The sequence below is a fragment of the Eleginops maclovinus genome, chromosome 16 (genome assembly GCF_036324505.1).
Source record: "Eleginops maclovinus isolate JMC-PN-2008 ecotype Puerto Natales chromosome 16, JC_Emac_rtc_rv5, whole genome shotgun sequence".
Lineage (NCBI taxonomy): Eukaryota > Metazoa > Chordata > Actinopteri > Perciformes > Eleginopidae > Eleginops > Eleginops maclovinus.
This window is the reverse complement of record NC_086364.1, coordinates 10,440,125-10,459,821: the sequence shown is the minus strand read 5'-3', so window position 1 is coordinate 10,459,821 and position 19,697 is coordinate 10,440,125. Positions and strand designations below refer to the sequence as shown.

Below are 19,697 nucleotides of genomic sequence, written 5' to 3'. Positions count from 1 at the left end.
GCTGTGGCAACTTCATGCTGGTTAATAAGCTATGGCTTAAACAGAGAAGGGAACTTATTTATTTGCTCAAAATTGGAGCTAACATGGTGGAATCACTGCATCTGAAAGGGGCAAAGGATTATCAAAACTATTTATGACTTATGTATAGCTAAAATCCCCAATCACAGGGGAATGGGTGAATTAATCCTCTCATGAGCCCCTTAGCTAAACCACAACAAACCAACATACTTCAGCACATGGTCTGCTAAGCCATGACTCACCGCAACATACATACTTTATGAGTGCAATTTATTTATACTTCATAACATCTATTTAATAACACTAATGTGCTCTAAGATGTGTGTATGCCTGTTTTTCTTGGCACCAAAATTCCTGATTAACTCCTTGAAATCCAGTTCCAAAAGAAAGTTACTGTCAATGGACATAAACATCGATGTCTCAGTATCTCCCTGACTATGGTTGAGTGCAATCTGATCTTCACCACGAAAATAGACAATGAAGGCTCTCTGCTGGCATTAATGACTGGCATTGTCCAGAATATAGGTACACCGGGGTGATAATTGGGAGTAAAATCTCAATGTTCAAGGTAAAAACGATGACATTGAACATTATGCTGTCACATGATCCATTGAGAGGTCATAAATACAGAAGCCCACAAAGCCCTGTGAAAAATGAGCACTATAACAATGCCATTAAACTATCTATCTATTGAGGTGATAGATAAAATGAGAGATTAATCAGCAACTTGTCAAATGAGCCTCCCGTAGAAAAAGTTCTTCAGTCACGGATTATTGTGTTTCACCACTTGCCACTCTTGATTTCTGTGATTACAGTAGACACATCTTCATAGACTTGATTTAAACTGGAATGAACTGCCAGTTTAAGATTCACTCCTCTTTCTCTCTGGGTTTTGTCTCTCAGTGGATACACATGTGACTTAAAAAACATTGGGATTGCATGAATCCAACAAAAGCCCAAACGATTTATAATTGCAGCATCATTAAATATTCAGTAATAAAGTAATCACTGTGTTTTTGTACCTTTTCTCATATTTAGAAACGTTTACATGTATGTATCTATGTATTCACTGACATTTACCCTGAATATAGTTATGCTTCATTTGCAGCCTTTACTTTAAATCCAAATGAACACGTCACAGGTCTTTATAAACTGTGCTATTTGGAGACCTTATGGCCTCAATTAGAATAAATCCCTGGAATAAATAGGTTACAGATGAATTTCCATGGTTACATTTTAACAACAGCTGTATAACTGCCCTCTGTGTTTGTTACTTGCTTCACCTCAGCACCCTCGTCTGGCCTGGCTCAGCGTCAGCTCTGTGTTGCTATTCCTCTGCTACATCCTCTCACAGTTTTATCTTTAAGTTCTGTATTCAAACAGCATAAAAAAGCTCACATACGGTGAATTAAAAGTTCATCATTTAATGGCACAAACACACAATACCACAAAGAAAATAATGATGCTTTTCTAAAGGCCATTTGTGTTTCTTACTGTTGATATACTTTTGTTGTGCGGGCATGAGCACGGTGGTTTAGTGGAGTCTTGAAGGTTATACACATCACATCTGACTAATGGCCCGGCTCTCTGTACATGCTCATGCTAATCACTTCTCTGATTGATTGTGCTGCTCTAAAACGCTAATAGCATCATTAGCTGGAACTGTTGTGGCAATCTCGGCCCCGAGCTTTCCATTCCCTCACAGAGATTTCTTTATCCTTTGCTTTGTTATTTAGGAAACAGATTGACGACAGGTTCATTATAAATCCAATTGGATTTGATTACTTGTAAAGACAATGTATTTTTTCATTTGTCCCACTGCTGCCACACCCATACATGTTGTTCAAGATGTGGCTTTCGGTTGCCTTGGAAACATCAGGAGTATGCAGTGGGGTATACATTTTTCTGAAAAAGGCACAAAGGACCACTGAAAATATAGCTGTTGTCCTGCAGTTCTTCCCTCTCTGTGCATCGTACATATGCACAGATGGGCATATGTACGGACTTCATACAGTCACCTTTCAAACAGATCGTGATTGTGATCGATAAGCAGTTACTAGTTTAATTTCTATAAAAACAACTAACTATTAAAGTGTTGAGATCTAGCTACATAAACACAAACTTCAGTTTTCCATAGCTGTAAGCCTTTGGCTACTGTTAGCAGAAGGCTAAACTCTTTTTTATATAGTCTTGCTGATATGTACTCAGGTTTTATTGTGGCTTTTTTGTTGGATTCTCTTTATGATAAGTTCTTCTTAGCACCTGAGTTTGTAGGAAAGCTAATGCTAATGGCATCTCTCTGGCCAACGTCTCTGGTCATAGAATATTTTTTCTAAATGACATGGAAAAGACTACCTTCTCCTGCTTTAAAAAGAGAAATAACAACAAAAAGGTGCCAAGTGTAACTGCAGGAGGTCCAGTATCATTATGAGGTCAGTACACTTTAGCACCTTAATGCTGATTGCTTTAAACAGGAGAAACTGCAATGCAAATGCTTTCATATTCTGCAATCAGAAATACATCAGTGATTGTGATGTTGTTTATTATTTCATGCCAGGCAGATTATAATAAGGCTAATCATATGTTTCATTGTTTTTCCGAACAAAGTACCCTACACTTATGGAAGTCCTGTTAAGTGATGGAGCGACTCAAAACTGCCTCCCTAACAATCTTCAGATAAAGTAATAGTCTGGATCTTCATGGTGTTACAAAAGGATTACGCTGATAAGTACTGGGTCACAGTCTGACAACTGCAATTATGGGAATCCGGATTCTTGTTCAAGCTGACACGCAGCAGCCATGAGGTCATGAATACAGCACATTTTATATACTTCGCTTCACAATCATTAGTACCATAGGAAATAAAAAAATAATAAAACTGGCATCATTTATTTTTCTCCTTTTAACTTTGAGACCTTCTACAGAAAAAAAAGTTGTTACCAGCCTGTTCATTATACCTGCAGTTGTTGTTGAACTGGATTAAAACAGAAACATAATAAACACAACACACCAGGGTAGCAAATGTATACGTGGATGTTTATTTAAATTACTTAAGGCACAGAATTTGTTTCAAGGGTGATTTATTTGCTTTTTAAATACATTGTTTGGTAAGACTTTACTGTGATGTCAGAGAATGGTTAAAATGTGTATCACATTTTACAAAAGTGCTTCTTAAAAGGACTTTCTAGTGTGACCAAAAACCCCAAATAACAATAACAATCACAAAGGGAAAACAAAAGGAGTGTTCGTTACAATTGAGGAGCTGGCGAGTGCTATTGTTAGGATTTGTTCTCAAAACAACAAAATGTAAAATAGTTACAGATTACATTTTTTTGATTGTGTTATCATTTCAGCTGCAAAATAATTGAATGGAAAAGTTGAAAGACCATACCGGGCACCCAAAAGGTGATTATCCCTCAGCTCTGCAGATTACACCTCTTTGAGTGGACTTTCAATGCATTCATCCAAAAAACACACAACAGCAAAAGCTACTTCTTAGCCAAGCTCATAAATGTGGGTATATTCTTTCTGCTTTGCCACAAATGATAGAAAAGCTATTAAACAGTGGCTGGTGGAAGTAGAGTACCTGCCAAGCTACAGCAGCAAAAACAGACCCAATATGCAAAGTGAATATTTAATTTTCCAATACGTGACCTTTAACAATTTGATTTATCACAGGACTGTGTTTGTCAGTCTCTTTTCTTGGTTATCGGACATGTTTTTGTGCTTGGTAGTTTTTTCCTTGGCACAAAACAGAGTATTGGCACTTTTTTCAAAAGCAACCCATCCAAAACTTTTCTTAATGTTGAGATGCAAGAGGAGTAAAAGATTAACAATCACTTAGTAACTTTATTAAAATGTTAATAATTGTTATCTGTGTTCATTCTCGCAAATGATTGACACGTTTATCCAGTTTAACTGCAAGCATAAATAACTTCCACTCCTCTAAAACAGACTACTTTACCATTCCATTGGTTTCACTTTCCGCTCCTTCATTACATAAATCATTCACACAATAGTCTTTTTTTGTAAATCATTTCGAATATCAACATGTTCATTTGGTTTCTACAGCAAAGAAAACGTTTAGTTTTTACACAAATGTAGCTAATGGAGCAGTTTAATTATACAAGATCCAGAGACATTAAACCTCCTTGAGCATTCTTACTTTTGATGAATTAAAAGCATGTGCAGCTTCCTGTGTGTCATTTCATTACTTCTGCCTTGCTGCCTTTCTACAACGGCAAATTGAAAATATGGTTATACAGTATTGTATTAAGTATTACAGCTGCTGAGGTGTTGTTTTCCTCTATAAGATGTGGATAGTGTTGCCTGGGTTAACAAAGAGAGCTTCTGGCCGAGGGGAGCTGTAAAGGGCAGGGATGTGTGTGCAGAGTGTGGCTGGGATGCTGCCAAACTGTCAAGGAGTATTTAGGTGGTGTCAGCTGGGGAAGATTACGAGTTTAACCGGGAGATAATGTTAGATCATCATAGGGATCAGAATCCAGCTGGTTAAACAACCTACCAATGTTTGGTTATTATAACAAATACACACTTTGACCTCAAAACAAGTGAAGGATTCATCCAGCCCTTGAAGTACCAGCCAGCTCCTCATTCTGAAATGGTTTTTACCGTTTCTTTTGTGTTTTGTGTTGTATTCGTCTGAAGGGTATTGTTTGCTGTAACACTGTTGTTGCTGCTTTTCTTAGCCAGGTCTCTCTTGGAAAAGAGATTTTAATCTCAATGAGATTTTCCTGGTTGAATAAAGGACATATATTCAAATATGTTTGTTTGAACGCCTCCATCTTTTTGTTGAGATTAGTGCCTCTTGAAATTTTAAAAGGCCTCCTGTTCAGTCGAGATGTGAGCCAGGTGTTGGGCCTGATCCAAAACAACTGCTCCCTATTGTATTTAAATAAGAGTGAGTGTGGCAGTTTGACAAAAAGAGGGGAGCAGCATTAACATATGCTTAGTCAACCATTAAATAGCATGGGATGATGTCCTATAGCATATTTGTCTATATAATTAACTTTTTCCTGCTACTTTTGACCTTAAATGAGTATCTGCTGTTTACAGCAACATAATGTTAGATCCGGCATTTGGGTGATTTGACGCTTACAGTTTCAGAGTACAATTCCCTTATACACAGCTGTCAAATATGGACAGCTGTAACGTTACACATTAATTTCTCCAGATAACATTACTTAAATGAAAAACCATCTAGCAGTGCAACAACACAAGACACAAGCAAGGAAGATAATGTTAGTAACTCTAACTGAGCTAACTGATGCTACTCGCTGACAGCAGATAGTAGCAGCAGTTAGCGTTTTGTTAAATTAAAAATAAGCTTGAAGAGAATAAATCACATTTAAAAGTAGACTCAACATTTCAATGTAGTACAGGATTTAAAAAATAAATATAAAATAAATAAATAATAATAAAACTAATGGAATGTAATGTAGTTGCAAACGTAGCCCTGATTTGAAAGAAAAGGGTTTAAGGGTGCTGGGGGTTTGTGATATTAAATTCAAACAATTACGGCAGTACAAACAAATGGGAAGTAAGTACTAGATGTGCATAAAACGGAATGCTGCTCTTTGATGTCTAAGCTGGACTCTGAGGAAAGTAAACAGACCTGTCATATACAATCTGAGAGATGGTCTGTTAAAACAGCAGATCAGAAAAGTATTTTGGCTCTAAACCAACAGTATAATTTGTACGTCTATTTTCTGTCGAACAAGAAGCTAGTGTAAAGAACTGAGAACTGATCTTCACTGCTCTCATCGGATTGAATTATTATTCAGAACAATTCCACCTCCGTTCTTGTGCACTCTAGGTCACTTCATAAAACTCATAAAATTTGTGAGGGGTTGACTCGGTAAGAACCGCTGCACTTGTCTTGGTTTAATCAAGATTGTGCCTGATGATTAAATCAAAATAAACAAATGATTTACCTGCCAAAAACATGACGTTTCATAGAACGTTTGTTGTGCAGACGGACTGTGGCTGGCGAGGATGGTAACATGAAGTGACCGTCTGCCCTGGGCATTCTCGCTCCTGTCCACACTCTTGCCAGGCAGATTTTCCTGGTTTTGATCTAAATGGCGGTGATTCAACATGCGACAGGGAATTTTCGTGGCATTCATTAAGCTCACATCCAGTTCCTCAGTCTCTGTTCTCAGCTTGTTAGATATATCACAATGAGGGGAAATTAAGGGAGACTGAGGCAAACTTTTGGCGACCTTGTGAACTAGTCATTCCGGGCAGGAGGGAGCTGTCTTCTCTCTTTGTCGTCTTCGTTATCGGCAACCTCGGTGTTACTGAATGTGCTGTTTGGTTGGAGTCAGGAAAAGTGACCCGGGGGGGAATTTTAATGCCATCGTCAACCAGCGCTTCCTTTTTAACATTGAGTCCCAAAAGGTGAGAATGAAGAGTGAAGGGAACACGAATTAGTCCATGAGCCTGTTATTAACACGCTGATGTTGAGGCAGGGATGTTTAGTCATGGTGGCGATGAGGCAGCTGTGAGTCAGCTTTATCGTACTAGGCCTGGCTGATGGAATTGCAGGCTGAAACAAAAACTGTCCATCAGTAATGGAAGCAATTCACTTACACCTCATTGATTGAGCCGAAAATGACTGGAATCTGCTATCTATTAGTTGCAATAAGATGCTAAGCTGCAATCATTTTATTCTAATTGTTGAGGAATAAGATGATCATTTTGAGCCTGTAAAGGGAAATTCTGAAAACGTTTCAGCCGTTTTTTAGCCTCAAGACACAAAATTAAATCTTGACTTCTTCTTGAACCGTCCCCTGCATGTGGAGCTGCACTTACAGAACAGACTGAAGGAGACTCCCTTCACCTGCTCTTATTAAAATAAGACGTGAATGAGAGTGCTCTATTCCAGTCCCCCTGTGGTATACCTCAGTGAAGGATTGTTCCTTTCCTGCCTAGGGCTGAATTATAGCTAAGTGTCTACATCACAGTTAAATGATCAGTTTTACCTAAAGAGGCTCTTTTTTCAATTTTCTTTGAGTTATGTCAGCGGCGCTCTCTACAGGTAGAATTACTACTGCAGTGTTCCATTTGTTCAGTGTGAGCCAGGGTATTGAAAGCTTTGCACCAAAGCAAGCACAGTCAAGCACAAACGGCTATCATGTATAACATTTGATCTATGATTTGATTGATCTGTAAATGTATCTTGGGACATCCTTTTTGGTACTGTAGCTCCAAACAGGGAGAGAGCTGTCACAGAAATGAACTCTAGATTTGCTTTATAGGCAACTTAAACCATTTGAATCTTTATAGAAAAAGAAACTGACTCATTATCATGTTTAACTTTAGGGCAGTTATTATGTATTTCTAACATCAAGTGTAGTCTTCATTTATCAAATTCTAGTGTTTAGCCCTTTCAGTTCTTTCTGAAGAATCTTTCAAACGGCAAACAGTACACTTCCTGACCAGCAGGCATCATACAAACAAAGTAAGCAACTAACTAAGCAAGCTGTGCAGCCATATATTTCCCATTCGAGTTGGTGGAGATCAAATAAAAATAAAAGAAGACATTCAATATTGGAGTTACATTTGTCAGGTGGACAGGGACCCCAAGCAGTTGTTTGCCAACACCGTAGTCATTGTTAGCAACTGTACTGGGTGACTGTTTGCTAGTTTTGTGTTTTCAGCTGCCCAAAAAGACTTTAATGCTGCTTTGAAGGTACCCTGTGGAGTTTCTGAGTTTTAATAGTAGTGCATCTCTCATGTTTTATCTACTCGCCAGTGTCATGGCCTCACCTGTGCTTTCACAGAAAAGACACGCTTGAATCGTGTGGCCTTCCCCGCTCTGCACTCCTATTCCGCGAATCCACTGTTGTGCTATTCAGCATTTTTTTCAAAAACATTCTAGGCCTTATTAACATGCATCTATGAATGTTTAACTGTGTTTTTTTATTTAGAGGCTGCTTTCTCTCGACCAGTTTCCCACTCTGTGTCCTTTGATCTAACACAATTTTGTTGACGAAAGCGTACAGGAATATTTTACAGGAAATGCATGCCATGGCGTCGAAGCCATAGATTGCTGTGTAATTGTATCTGACGCTTGGTTTGGTTATATCTTTAATTAATCAGTGCTTTCCCTTATGTTTTAGGATTTGCAAATTGGATATGTTAAACCTTTGAGCTATTCTTTACACTGACTGCATAGTTGGACTGTGAAACGCTCTTTATGGCTGTAAGCTAATTATTCAGCCCTTTGGATCCAGGCTCTGGAAGGATGCCTCTGATTGTGTAGGCAGGCTGTGTGTGTGTGTGTGTGTGTGTGTGTGTGTGTGTGTGTGTGTGTGTGTGTGTGTGTGTGTGTGTGTGTGTGTGTGTGTGTGTGTGTGTGTGTGTGTGTGTGTGTGTGTGTGTGTGTGTGTGTGTGTGTGTGTGTGTGTGTGTGTGTGTGTGTGTGTGTGTGTGTGTGTGTGTGTGTGTGTGTGCGCGCGCGTGCGTGCGTGCGTGTCAGTGACGCACAAAATTGATGTAAGAGAAAAAAACTGCGTGCATTGTTTTGACATTTCAGTAATGTATCCCTGTTCTTTGTATTTGGTCCAGTTCTCCATTATACATGAAGGTATTTAACTCATTCAACATTCTCAGGGGCCTTGTTTGGCTATTTTGGAATGACGTTTTCTGTGTGAGCATAATGTGCTAACGTGCTTTTTGGGTTTCTACATTAATTTCTTTTGATTTTGTGAAAGGTTTTTATAGACTTGTGTGGGCTTCATAGCTCCGGAGATAAAATGTCTTCTCATCACATATTTAAAGATGAGATCACAGCGGTGTTGCTGAACATCGAGCCAAACAATGAAAAGCAATGTGCTTAAGTCAAAATAATGTCATGCCCACACACTTGGTTGATCTTTCAGCATATTAGGGATTTGTATCATTGTGATTTCTATTTTAATTCGGTTAGCCTCAGCAATGCATCTAAAACAATCTGATGTTGTGATAATTTCTCTGAGCTACACATTGAATACAAAATAGAGAGAAGATGCTTTATTCTGAAACAGCAGGAACTGAGAATTAATAAAAAACAGAGTTTTTCATCACACAGAGAAAACATTTCCTCTGAAATTAGCAGAAGAACGCTGAAGAATGCTGATGAGCACCTTGAATTTGAAATTGATCTATGCATTTATGCGTTGGGTGCACAGAGCACTTAAAAGGAGTTGGCTCAGAGGCCTATTTACTTTTATAGATGAAAGGGTTTTAACTTGACTGTTGAAAATAGATGGTTTGCTGGCAGGCCGAGTATGAACCAACACTTCCCAATAAAGCAAAGAAAATGGTACAACAAAAGGAGGTTTCAATGAGAAACCATGTGAAAGCATAATGTCCTTGCACAATATCCTCAAAGGTTGATGTTGGATAGAATGTGTTTACAAAGAGCCAGACTGGCTAAAAGATTAAAATACTGCTCTAGTCCAAGTTTCATGGAAGATAAAATAAGACGAATTGAACCATTGCATATGTTGGGTGCAGTTCATACATCTGTGAACTTTTTAGGGGCTGTGTTTATGTGGCTGGTTTGGGCGATTTCTGTTCACCTTACTCTTGGGAAAACATTAAAAGCCTTGGAGTTACAGACAATCATTTTGTTTTATTCAATACCCTTTTCATGCATTAAAAATCAATAAAACTAAACAAAAAGTAGTTTTTTTTTAATGAAAATAAATAAAACCCTTGTGGTGGAAAACAACACATGTTACCATGGTAACTGAACACTTCAAAGATAAAAACAGGTCTCAAAGGATGTAAAAGAGCAAAGGCACTTATTATGTATAGAAAATACAATTGGCGAAGTTAATTAGATCTTTTATTTAATATAACAAGACTAAAACTAAGGGAATGTTAAAGGACAGGCTAGAATTTGATTAAATGCAAAGTATAATTTTATCAAATAAAGACGAACACAGCACTCGTATTGTTCTTTATTTCTTTCTACATTTGCCTCACTTCCCTTTATATTACAAACACTATGTTACAAAACAGAATATTCAACCACCATGAGGGTGAAAATGAGTTGAAAGTGTAGTGGAGAGCACATGTGGAATGTTTCTCCTCTGCTGCACAAACCTTCACATGCATGCACACAGCAGCCTCTCATTGCACCGTGGCTGTGGCTCAGCAGCAGCAGCAGCAGCAGCAGCAGACAAACAGAGGGGGGCGAAGGACGGCGCGAGTTAGCACAGAGAGAGACAGGCGCTCTCATCAGTGACGGGCTCACCGGCTGTGTGGACAGAGCTGTGGCGCAGGAGGAGGAGGAGAGGTGCAACGGGAGGACAAGCCGCCGGGTAAAACGGAACAATATTGAGGAGCAAACTGCAAGAGACCTGGAGGGAGGAATGAGAGATCAGTGAGGGGAGAGAAGTCATTCGGAGTGGGGAGAGGGAGCACGCTGGATTAAGCTGACAAGGACACAGAGGGAGGAAAGTGCACAAAGAACCCTTCCCTGAAAACGGAGAAAAAGCGAGAGTGCATTCTCAAAGTGGAAAAGAAGAAGAAGAAGAGGAGGTGGAGGAGAAAAAAGGAGACTGACAGGAGGTTGAGCTCACGGGGCTTGACTGACACAAGAGCGAAACGGCGGAGGAGGAGCGTGAGGGCAAGTTGATGAATTTGATATGGGGAGAGTATTTTTAGAAGGAGGAGCAGAGACATGAGGGGAATATTGAGATTAGAGATGCTGTGTTTGAGTGGGGGTGAAAAAGCTAGGGTCGAAGAAGAAGAAGAAGAAAAATGGCAAAAGGGGGAGAGATGTTGAGATCAGAGTGTGACAGAACTGATTATCTCTGCTCTGGTTTCCCGCAGGAAACAGCTGTGAGTGTATGTCCGTGTTGGTGCGCATGAGTGCCTTCGTGTCCATGTGAAAGAGTGTTGTAGCATGTTTCTTACTGTGACGGGCGCTGGGAAGCAGGTCCGCTACAAGATGAAGCTCCCTGTGGTTACCCGCAGGACCTAATGGCACTGGTTAAAGCCAAGAGGGAGTAGAGACTAGGAACAGACCAGTGACATCAAGAAGAACTCAAGCCATGAAAAGTGAGACAGAAAACAAATGAACATCGGAGACTTTTGTGAATGTAATTAAAGCTTGTATACATTTGTGACAAGGAACTAGTTGCTGCCTCTGGCTTGCGATTGTGAAGTCAGTAAAGCAAAAAAAAGGAACACATGTAACTCAGAAGAGGAGACACCACAGCGCTGGAACAAGGCAAGCTCTCCTTGCAGACTGCACCTCGCTGACAAATTCCCTCCGCTGTCCTCTTATTATTTTAATTACCTAATTTTCTTTCATTAGTGTTTTTGTCCTCTCTGCTTAGCCCTTGGTATTTTGTATTCTATCCCCCTCTCCCCATTTCTCTTCCCCTCCCTCTTCCTGTTTCCTTCGCTCTCTCTGTCTCTTCCTCTCTTGTTCACTGTCACACTAACTGCAGCGGATGTTGGAGTCACTCATGTAAAAGCCACCTTGCTTGGAGCACATTTGCCCAGCGTATTTGTGTTGGAAGATTAGAGCACTCTTAGATTGAGAGACCAGGAGAGATGACCAACAAGTAGCCTGGCTGCTGCTGAGTTAATCAGGGCTCCACTACAAGAGGAAGGACGACTGCAAAACCCACTGATTTCCTTGGGGGTACTTGTGGGTATTACATTTTTATATAGTGTAATATTTCAGTTGAGACTGCATGGACCGTTAGTATTCACAAGGCCAAACCAAAATCCAGGTGTGGATTACAGTAGTGGATTTATCCTGGAGCTACATGTGGGCCCCAGCCCCTGAAGCCTGGCTGGGAAATGAAGCCTTTCCCGCGGCTGTAGGAGCGCTGTGCGCAGCTATGGCCCTGGAGGGGCACTGTCTCCGCCGGGGATCCCCAGCTATCATCAGGAAGGGTCGTCAGCGGCGTTCTGCTAAGCCAACTCTGGCTCGAGTCACATCCACACTGCTATCAAGGACACGCCTGCACGGCCTAAGGCATGTTTGCCTCCCTGGTGGCTCTGTGGGCCGCAGGGCCTTCTGGCTGTTGGCCCTCTGCACCTCACTGGGGCTGCTTTTATCCTGGTCCTCTAACCGCCTACTGCACTGGCTCTCCTTCCCCACACACACTAGGATCCACACAGAGTGGGCCAAAGAACTGGCCTTCCCAACGGTCACTATCTGCAACAACAACCCTATCCGCCTCTACAAGCTCACCAAGAGCGATCTGTATTTCGCTGGCCACTGGCTGGGGCTGCTACTGGCTAACCGCACAGTGAGGCCCATGGTTCTGGACTTGCTTCAAGAGGACCGCCGAGCCTGGTTCAGTAAGCTGTCAGACTTCAAGCTCTTTCTGCCCCCGAGAAACTTTGAAGGGACCAACCTGGAGTTTATGGACAGACTGAGCCACCAATTGGATGAAATGCTCCTCTCATGCAAATACAAGGGAGAGATATGCGGCGCACACAACTTCACTTCTGTAAGTCCACATTTCTATTTTCTGAAAGCTTTTGGCCAGCTTCTACTCTTATCTCCTTCCATGTTGTCTTAACTGTCAATTAGCCCAGTTTAACATCAGCTGCTGTGTAAAAGTTGCAAATGCATTACATCATGCTGAAACAACACATTGTTTCATTTCATTATCATTTGGGTGGGTTTCCTCTTGTTGTGTACACTGCATTAATGGCTGAGTTATAAGGCTGTAAAAGCACAGTATACAAGCTGTTGTAACTTCCTGTTATATCTGACTTCCTAGAGCCTTCTTGGTCATCACATTAAAAGCTTAGCAAATGTGTTACTGCATGGTGCAATTATTAAATCAGAACCAGAGTTTGGGTAAGTTAACTGTTGTTCAACCAAAAATGCATTGAGCTTTTGCAAAGTAAAAAAACAACATGGAAAATTGTTAGCAGTGGTTTTATAAAAACAGATGAAAAGAGTCATGTTTGAGCTTGTGCATTGAATAGCTACTAGTACAAAACCACAATAACAAAAAGTGTGTTTTTATAGTGCTGTGCAGTCCCCCAGGTCTGATATTTCTCATATCCATCTTCCTTTCTGTGTGGGTGGTGGTGGTTTTAGGGATTTGTGTGCCTGTTCTTTCTTGTAAACTCCCATGGCTCGACTGAACCATGGCAGATGTTTTATCTGCAGTATCGCAGAAGCTCAAACTGTGTTGGAAACTTTTCCTTTTGTGTTCCTTTTTCTATCTTTGTAATTTATTATCAGAGTCAGTGACTGACAGGAAAGAGACATGGCAGATCAATACCTGTGTGCAAGCTGTGCATGTTTTTTCCAAATGGAAGATTTAGTGTGTCGTAACGTTTGTTAATTTGCTTGTGTTGTGTCTGTTGTATGTTGAGCTCTTGAGGTCATTTTAGAACTGTGGCTCTGTTCTGTGCAGAGGAGCGTTTTTCATTTATTTTACATGACACATTTGTTATTGCATCCTGTCACTGCATCAAAAAATAAATGAGTTTGAGTGGAGCATGATGATGCTTGACTACAGTCAGTGCTGCCATGATCAATAGGAAGCCTATGGCCCTTGTAAATGAGCACATTCACAGAGAGATATGATGAAAAGTCAGTTCACAATTGTTGTCTTCATAATTTATAATGGAAAAGATACGTCGCCCATGTCATGCAGTGGACCCCCCAACGCTGAAAACGCAATTGCTATATGAAGGCAGCATGATAGCAATCAGTGCTTAAACAAGCATGAAAATGTTCCCTTCCTTTCTCTGAATGCAGTTTCTAAAATCACATGCTCATGAATTGTATTAGTCTTGTACAGGCTCAGGGTCAACAGTTTCATGATTTGATCAAATTGAATATTTTTTACTTTTATTTGGTGGAGCTGTTTTTTTTGTCCACATTATTCTGTCTGTTTGCCCTCTATCAGAAACAGACACAATGCCTCAGCCCACTGCCATACAAATGAAGTGCTTAATCAAAAGCTTGCCCTCAAGCCAGTATCCATTAACAATGTTTCGAAGCTGCCACATTCATTTTGCTGCACAAAGACATTTTCCTTCTTTGTTAAATTAAAATGCCATAGTAGCATTAGAGATGTTTTGTTAGTTTGTTTATGTGCCTACTTTGTTTGTTGATGTGCTGGCAATGCTCACAGGTCAGTATTTATGTCAATGTCATGAGCGACAGCCATTATGTAGACTATGATGTGAAATAAATTCAGCCTATGATCCGTTGGTTTTCAATTTGAGTGTAGAAGAAGTTCCCCCAAGCTGATTTGGCATTTAATTTGTCTGAACATTGTGTAAGAATGGATCAAGCTTCTGCAGATGGAGTGGGAAATGGGCTTTGCAAAGAGATGGTGTGAAAATAGGAAAGAATCAATCTGTACAATAACTATTATATATGAATAAGTCCATAGAGGGTGAGACCATGAAGGGATGAGTTACAAACACATTGACAGCGTCTTTCTTGTTTTGACCCCAAGTTCAATGAGACCCGTATGATATGGATAAGAATGAACACATTTAAAATGTGTTTCTGTAGCAATATTTTGATAGTAAAATGGACAGTGTTACGTTAGCTTGACTTGGTAGATCCAAGCCACATTAATGCAACAGTTCTGCCTGCTTCCTCATCTTGTTCTACCTCATGGGGGGCCTTACACTGTTAACGGGCCCTCGGTGGTTTTGCTAATCTCATTAGCCTGCTGCTGCAAGTCAGCAAAGACTCCCCGAGGCCTATTCATTATCACTGCATTTAGAGCACTGCCACTCTTAGACCAGAAAAAGATGCAACAACAAGATTAAACCGGGGATGGGGAACACACGCACATAGACTTGGGAGTAAATAAACACAGGAATCCTTGTGGAACCTGCATGCATGATTGTTTGGAGAATCAGTGAGGTTTGATAGAGGCTGGTTATTACAGGATTAAGAGTACTGAGGAAGCTTTGAACTGCCGAGCAGCAGGAGGTGTGGAGGGAGTAGAAAGGTACAGCTAGAGGTTAAGAATGAAAGAAAAAGCATCTGGTTGGGAATACAAATGTGTCCCATATATCTGGCACCATCTCTTGCAGCAGGGGTACACCATGTTCTGAATCTAGTGTAACAGTGAATGTGGACTTGTAGAAGGCTGGCTAATCAATAAATCTATTAGCTTCATGCTGTAAATTTATGGTGGTCTATTTTTGACTCCCGCATCTCCAATACTGATATTCTCAGCCACCCCACAGCAAGGATAACAGCACTGGAGTGAGGCGCACAGGGTCAGGAAAACCATTCACAATAAAATGTAAGTGATACCTTATCAAACCACAGCCAGCTCAGCCTGTCCCGTGGGACAGATACACATCTCCCTCTCTCATAGCTCTATCGAGGTAAAGATAACTGTACCTGAAATGACAAATTAAACAATGCTCAGATTTGGAGAGCAGCACCTAATCACACTCCTCGGCAGGGTGTGAAAAAGGGTGAACCTCTTTGCCTCTTTCGCCACGGTAATTTATCAACTCTATCCCGAGAGAAATCTCACCACTGCATTATCACAGCAACTGCACTCCTAAAGTGTTTGGCTTGAGCAGGTTTGCTCATATATGTCTTTAAATTAGAATTCTATAGGCACAATACTGGATGTCAGATATAGGGTTATTAATGGTTGGGCTTTTTATTGAAGCTGCTTCAAATGTTGTTTTAATATTAATAAACAATCAAATGTAATATTAAGTCCTTGCAAACCCACTAGCACTACTGTTCGCCTCTGCTCTACAAAGTACTTTACTGTCTTTTAGCTCATTGTTTTGTTTTATGGTCCACAGCTTTATGGTTTTGATTTACTCTGACCAACCTTGAAGCTATACCCATCCCCTGCTGCAGATAGCACGTAAAAGGAGGAGATAAATTGGACTACATTTCTTTTTTAATCCAGAAATCTGACTTCACATAAACACTCATGTTGCTCTGTTTCTTTTGACCCTGTAAATTCCCAACTTACTTGTTATATGAAATGAAAAAGTGATAATACTGTTGTCTCAACAGCTTGTTTGTGCTGCATGCAGTTGCAAAAGTTCAGTTCATAAAGGACTAACTATATTTTTTCTGAGCAGGTAGGTTTGAATTGTTAGGTTGATATTTAACTGAAAAAGTTAAATAGATGCAAAGTAATCGATGTAGCTCAAGGGGAAGGGTAGTGGATTAATAAAGCAAACCTTTGCTCTGCCATTAAGTTAAAACCCCATATTGTGTCATGATTACCTCTAATCCGTCAATCAATTGTTTGAGTTCATCTTGATTTCCATTTGAATGTTTCTCTCTTGAATTACTCACCTTTTTAAATGCCTTTTATCAATACTCTGCTCAGTTCTGCACATGAACATTTTGAACAGCCCTCTTTGTCAGCGCTCTCTTGTGTCAAATTTCATTATTATTATGGCTTTGGCCTTTCGACATAAAGCCCTGTTCCATGAGAGGGTTTGCAGTTCAACTCTACAGCACAAAGGTTCATTGATTGAAGGTGTCTGCTCTATAGGATGTATTTATGCAGTATATTTCAGTGCTGGAAAAGGAAGGGGCATGTACCTCATGGATTTTTCTCTGTGTTCACAAACACATCTCTTGATTTATTTTCAGCTTCACCTTCTATATTCATTCTGCAGGTCTAATTATTTGCAGTTTGTTCAATAGCGCTTTGAGAAAAGAATCTGCACCACCTGCTGACCCCCCCCCCGTTTTTTACTTTTTGCATAATACACATAAAGTTAATGAGGTGACTGACATCGGCTTATTGTCAGAGAGCCCCACGCGGCCGTCCACAAAGCCTGGTCAATTACCACTGAGCCTGGCTGCTGATTGAGTTTTAGGCACATTCAGGTAATAATGCAGGTCTCTTCTTCTCTCGTTTGTCATTGAACTTTTCAATAGGATTCTGTAAAGCAAGACCATAAACTATTGATCTGGCTACTAATAAACAAGAGTGGGTGTCAGGTGGTAGCTGCAGCTCCAACCACAGCAATCTCATTAACACAGGTAGCCCCGTGCTGACGGTGCGCTGCACTACAATTTCCCTCTTGCGAACAAATGTCTCGAGTGGTTTCATGTCTTCTTCTTCCAGCTTATATTGAAAACCATAACAGTACTGTCTTAATATGAATGGCCACTATGCTGGTCATTGATAGTGCCGCAACCACTGAAGGACAGCATCTAAAAGCTGTTTGACTGCAAGCCACAGTCCATTGCAGTCATCCTAATGTCCCGGTGTAATGCAAGACTTGAATGCAGATGAAAAGATTACACATGGTTAGTATTTATAAGGTCAATTTGATGCATAACAAAACAGGACTTTTAAAAGGTTAGGGTTGGAATTAGAAAGATAATAGTTGCTGATCTATTCTATGAATAAAATTAGCTGAAGCTGTATCTGATATCCAGCGCCCCATCATCCAGAAGCGGTATCAATAAGCATAACTGGAATTGGAGACACAATCAGTCTTTTAAATTCAAACTAAACCCAACCATAGTTGCCCAGTATGTTCTAGAAGACTAAAGGCTATCAGGTGACACAGAGTGACTGATTGCACTGTTTAAAAAGAATGTACGTGAATCGACTTGACCTGAAGTTTCACTATTCACTTTTTCCCTTTGAGGCTCATGTCCTCCCACCACTCAAACAAACACATTCTGAACTGACGAGATGCATACTACAACGCCTACGGTACACATCTATATTCACTCTCCGGACCTTTGGGCAACATACACCCACCTACACTATCGTCTCTGTATTTTCTGTGTGTGTGTGTGTGTGTGTGTGTGTGTGTGTGTGTGTGTGTGTGTGTGTGTGTGTGTGTGTGTGTGTGTGTGTGTGTGTGTGTGTGTGTGTGTGTGTGTGTGTGTGTGTGTGTGTGTGTGTGTGTGTGTGTGTGTGTGTGTGTGTGTGTGTGTGTGTGTGTGTGTGTGTGTTAGAAGGGTATGTGAATGGTATTGGAAACAATATAAGAAACAAAGTTAATCACACAACAACAATAAAACATTCTGACCCCGGATTGCAGCCAAAACTCTTTTCAAAAACTCACCAAACTAATGATAATGTGAGCTTCTTTCATCTTTTCACCACCTACACTGCTAAAGTAAAATAAGTATCATAGTCAGAGTGGTTTGAGTATTAAAAGGCAGTGCATTGACAAGATAAGACCATATCAATCAAAGGTTGGTTGAAAAATATTAATTTACACTTTTCAAATTGAGGTGAATGCTCTTCAGTAGTGAGAAGCTTTCAATAACAATTACTCTAATCACAATGAAAATCAATTTTGTTTCTTTATAGGCCCAACGTATTATATCGATGTTTCAGAACTGATCCTGGTGTGAAGACAGCTGCTTAAACTTCAGCAAAATGTGTAATGATTAGGCAGCTTTGTGAATACAAGCTCAGACTTGAACACGTGAAATGTATTTAAATAAGCTTGAAGGCAATACATCTTATTTAAGCCTTGCTAAGAAGCAACTTACACACACACAAGAGCATGCAACTAGAGTGTGAAGAAAATGGTATCCCTTTTAATTGCACTTAATCTGCAGGCTTGAACAAAGCTTAGTTGCACAACTTTAAAGAAGCACATTAGCAAGACTTGTTTTGGCATTGACAAATGTTTTATTAATTTGCCAACACCTTGGAAACACAAAGCACATCCTTCCATTTAACACACCTACACAGGTTCTAGACTTTTGTTTTTGCACTGCATACAACCCTGTCTGCAGTTGTTAGACTTCACCGGGAGTATGACCATTTTAACCTGCATGCTTTCGACCTTTGCAGGGCTGATTCCCTCTGAGGCGGGTGTTATGTGGCGTTGCGTAGGTGGAAGTCTTTAGGGATAAGCCCTGCTCTGAGGATGCTCAGGACAAACTGCATCATGGCATCAGGAAACCGTGTTCCCAGGCCCAGAGCTGAAATTGAAGATCCAGCCATGTTAGAGTTGTTCCCTATGCTGTTTGAATAGCCCCTATCACATTTTGTTCCCCAATATGCATAACTGACACTATAGCATCTCATTTACTCAGGCATATGCATCATATTATGTCAGACACATCAGCTTTATGCGCAGCAAAAATGAAACAGCCATTTTATCTTAGTATTCTTGCTTTTTATTGGATTCTTTCATGCAATGCTGCTACTATTTCACAGAGGAAATGTGCCTGCTGATAGAATTGTTATGGTGTCTGGTGCTATCAGTCGAAAACAGATAGTAGTTTCTTTATGCACCACTAGTTTTCTTTTTCTAACTTCATTTCAGGAAGAAGTCTCAAGGCGAGAGAAAGGAGATAGGCGCCACATCGTAGTCCTCCCTTTCAATTACGGCTGCCTATGTGCTATTTGGCAAACTCCCCATCTCTCTAGGCAGGTTAATCAGGGATGAGCAGATTTTTTGGTTGTTGGACAGCTCTTAGGTGTGTCTGCATCTGAGCATTCGTCTAACTTCCTCCAGCCTTCAACTGTTGCTTCAGATCTGCCTTCCCCTAAGCAAACCTGTTAGAGGCAGGGTTGAGAGTGAAGGACCACAGCAGAGTCAAATGTAAACAGACTTAAAACAGCAAGTTAGTGTTTATTCTTGCTTGATTCTCACAAGACTGTGTGTGCTTTGAAAGAGAAATCAAAAGAAGAAAACAGGCTCCGAACAGTCCACCTTAAGGTTGTGCAACTTTGATG

General features: G+C 40.4%; 1 protein-coding gene across 6 annotated transcripts in view; it reads left to right on the top strand.

The window, feature by feature from the left end:
* The window catches only part of asic2 (acid-sensing (proton-gated) ion channel 2), a 317,943-nt gene that overhangs the window by 213,763 nt on the left and 84,483 nt on the right, over window positions 1–19,697 (top strand). Inside the window, exon 1 of one of the 6 annotated variants that reach the window (XM_063903268.1) lies at window positions 10,288–12,503. The exons of the other annotated variants lie outside the window; for them this stretch is intronic. Within the exon in view, the coding sequence (XP_063759338.1) occupies window positions 11,811–12,503 (693 nt within the window). The 5' untranslated portion in view covers window positions 10,288–11,810. Of the gene's footprint in view, window positions 1–10,287; window positions 12,504–19,697 lie in introns of those variants that run through there. 6 annotated transcript variants of the gene reach the window in all.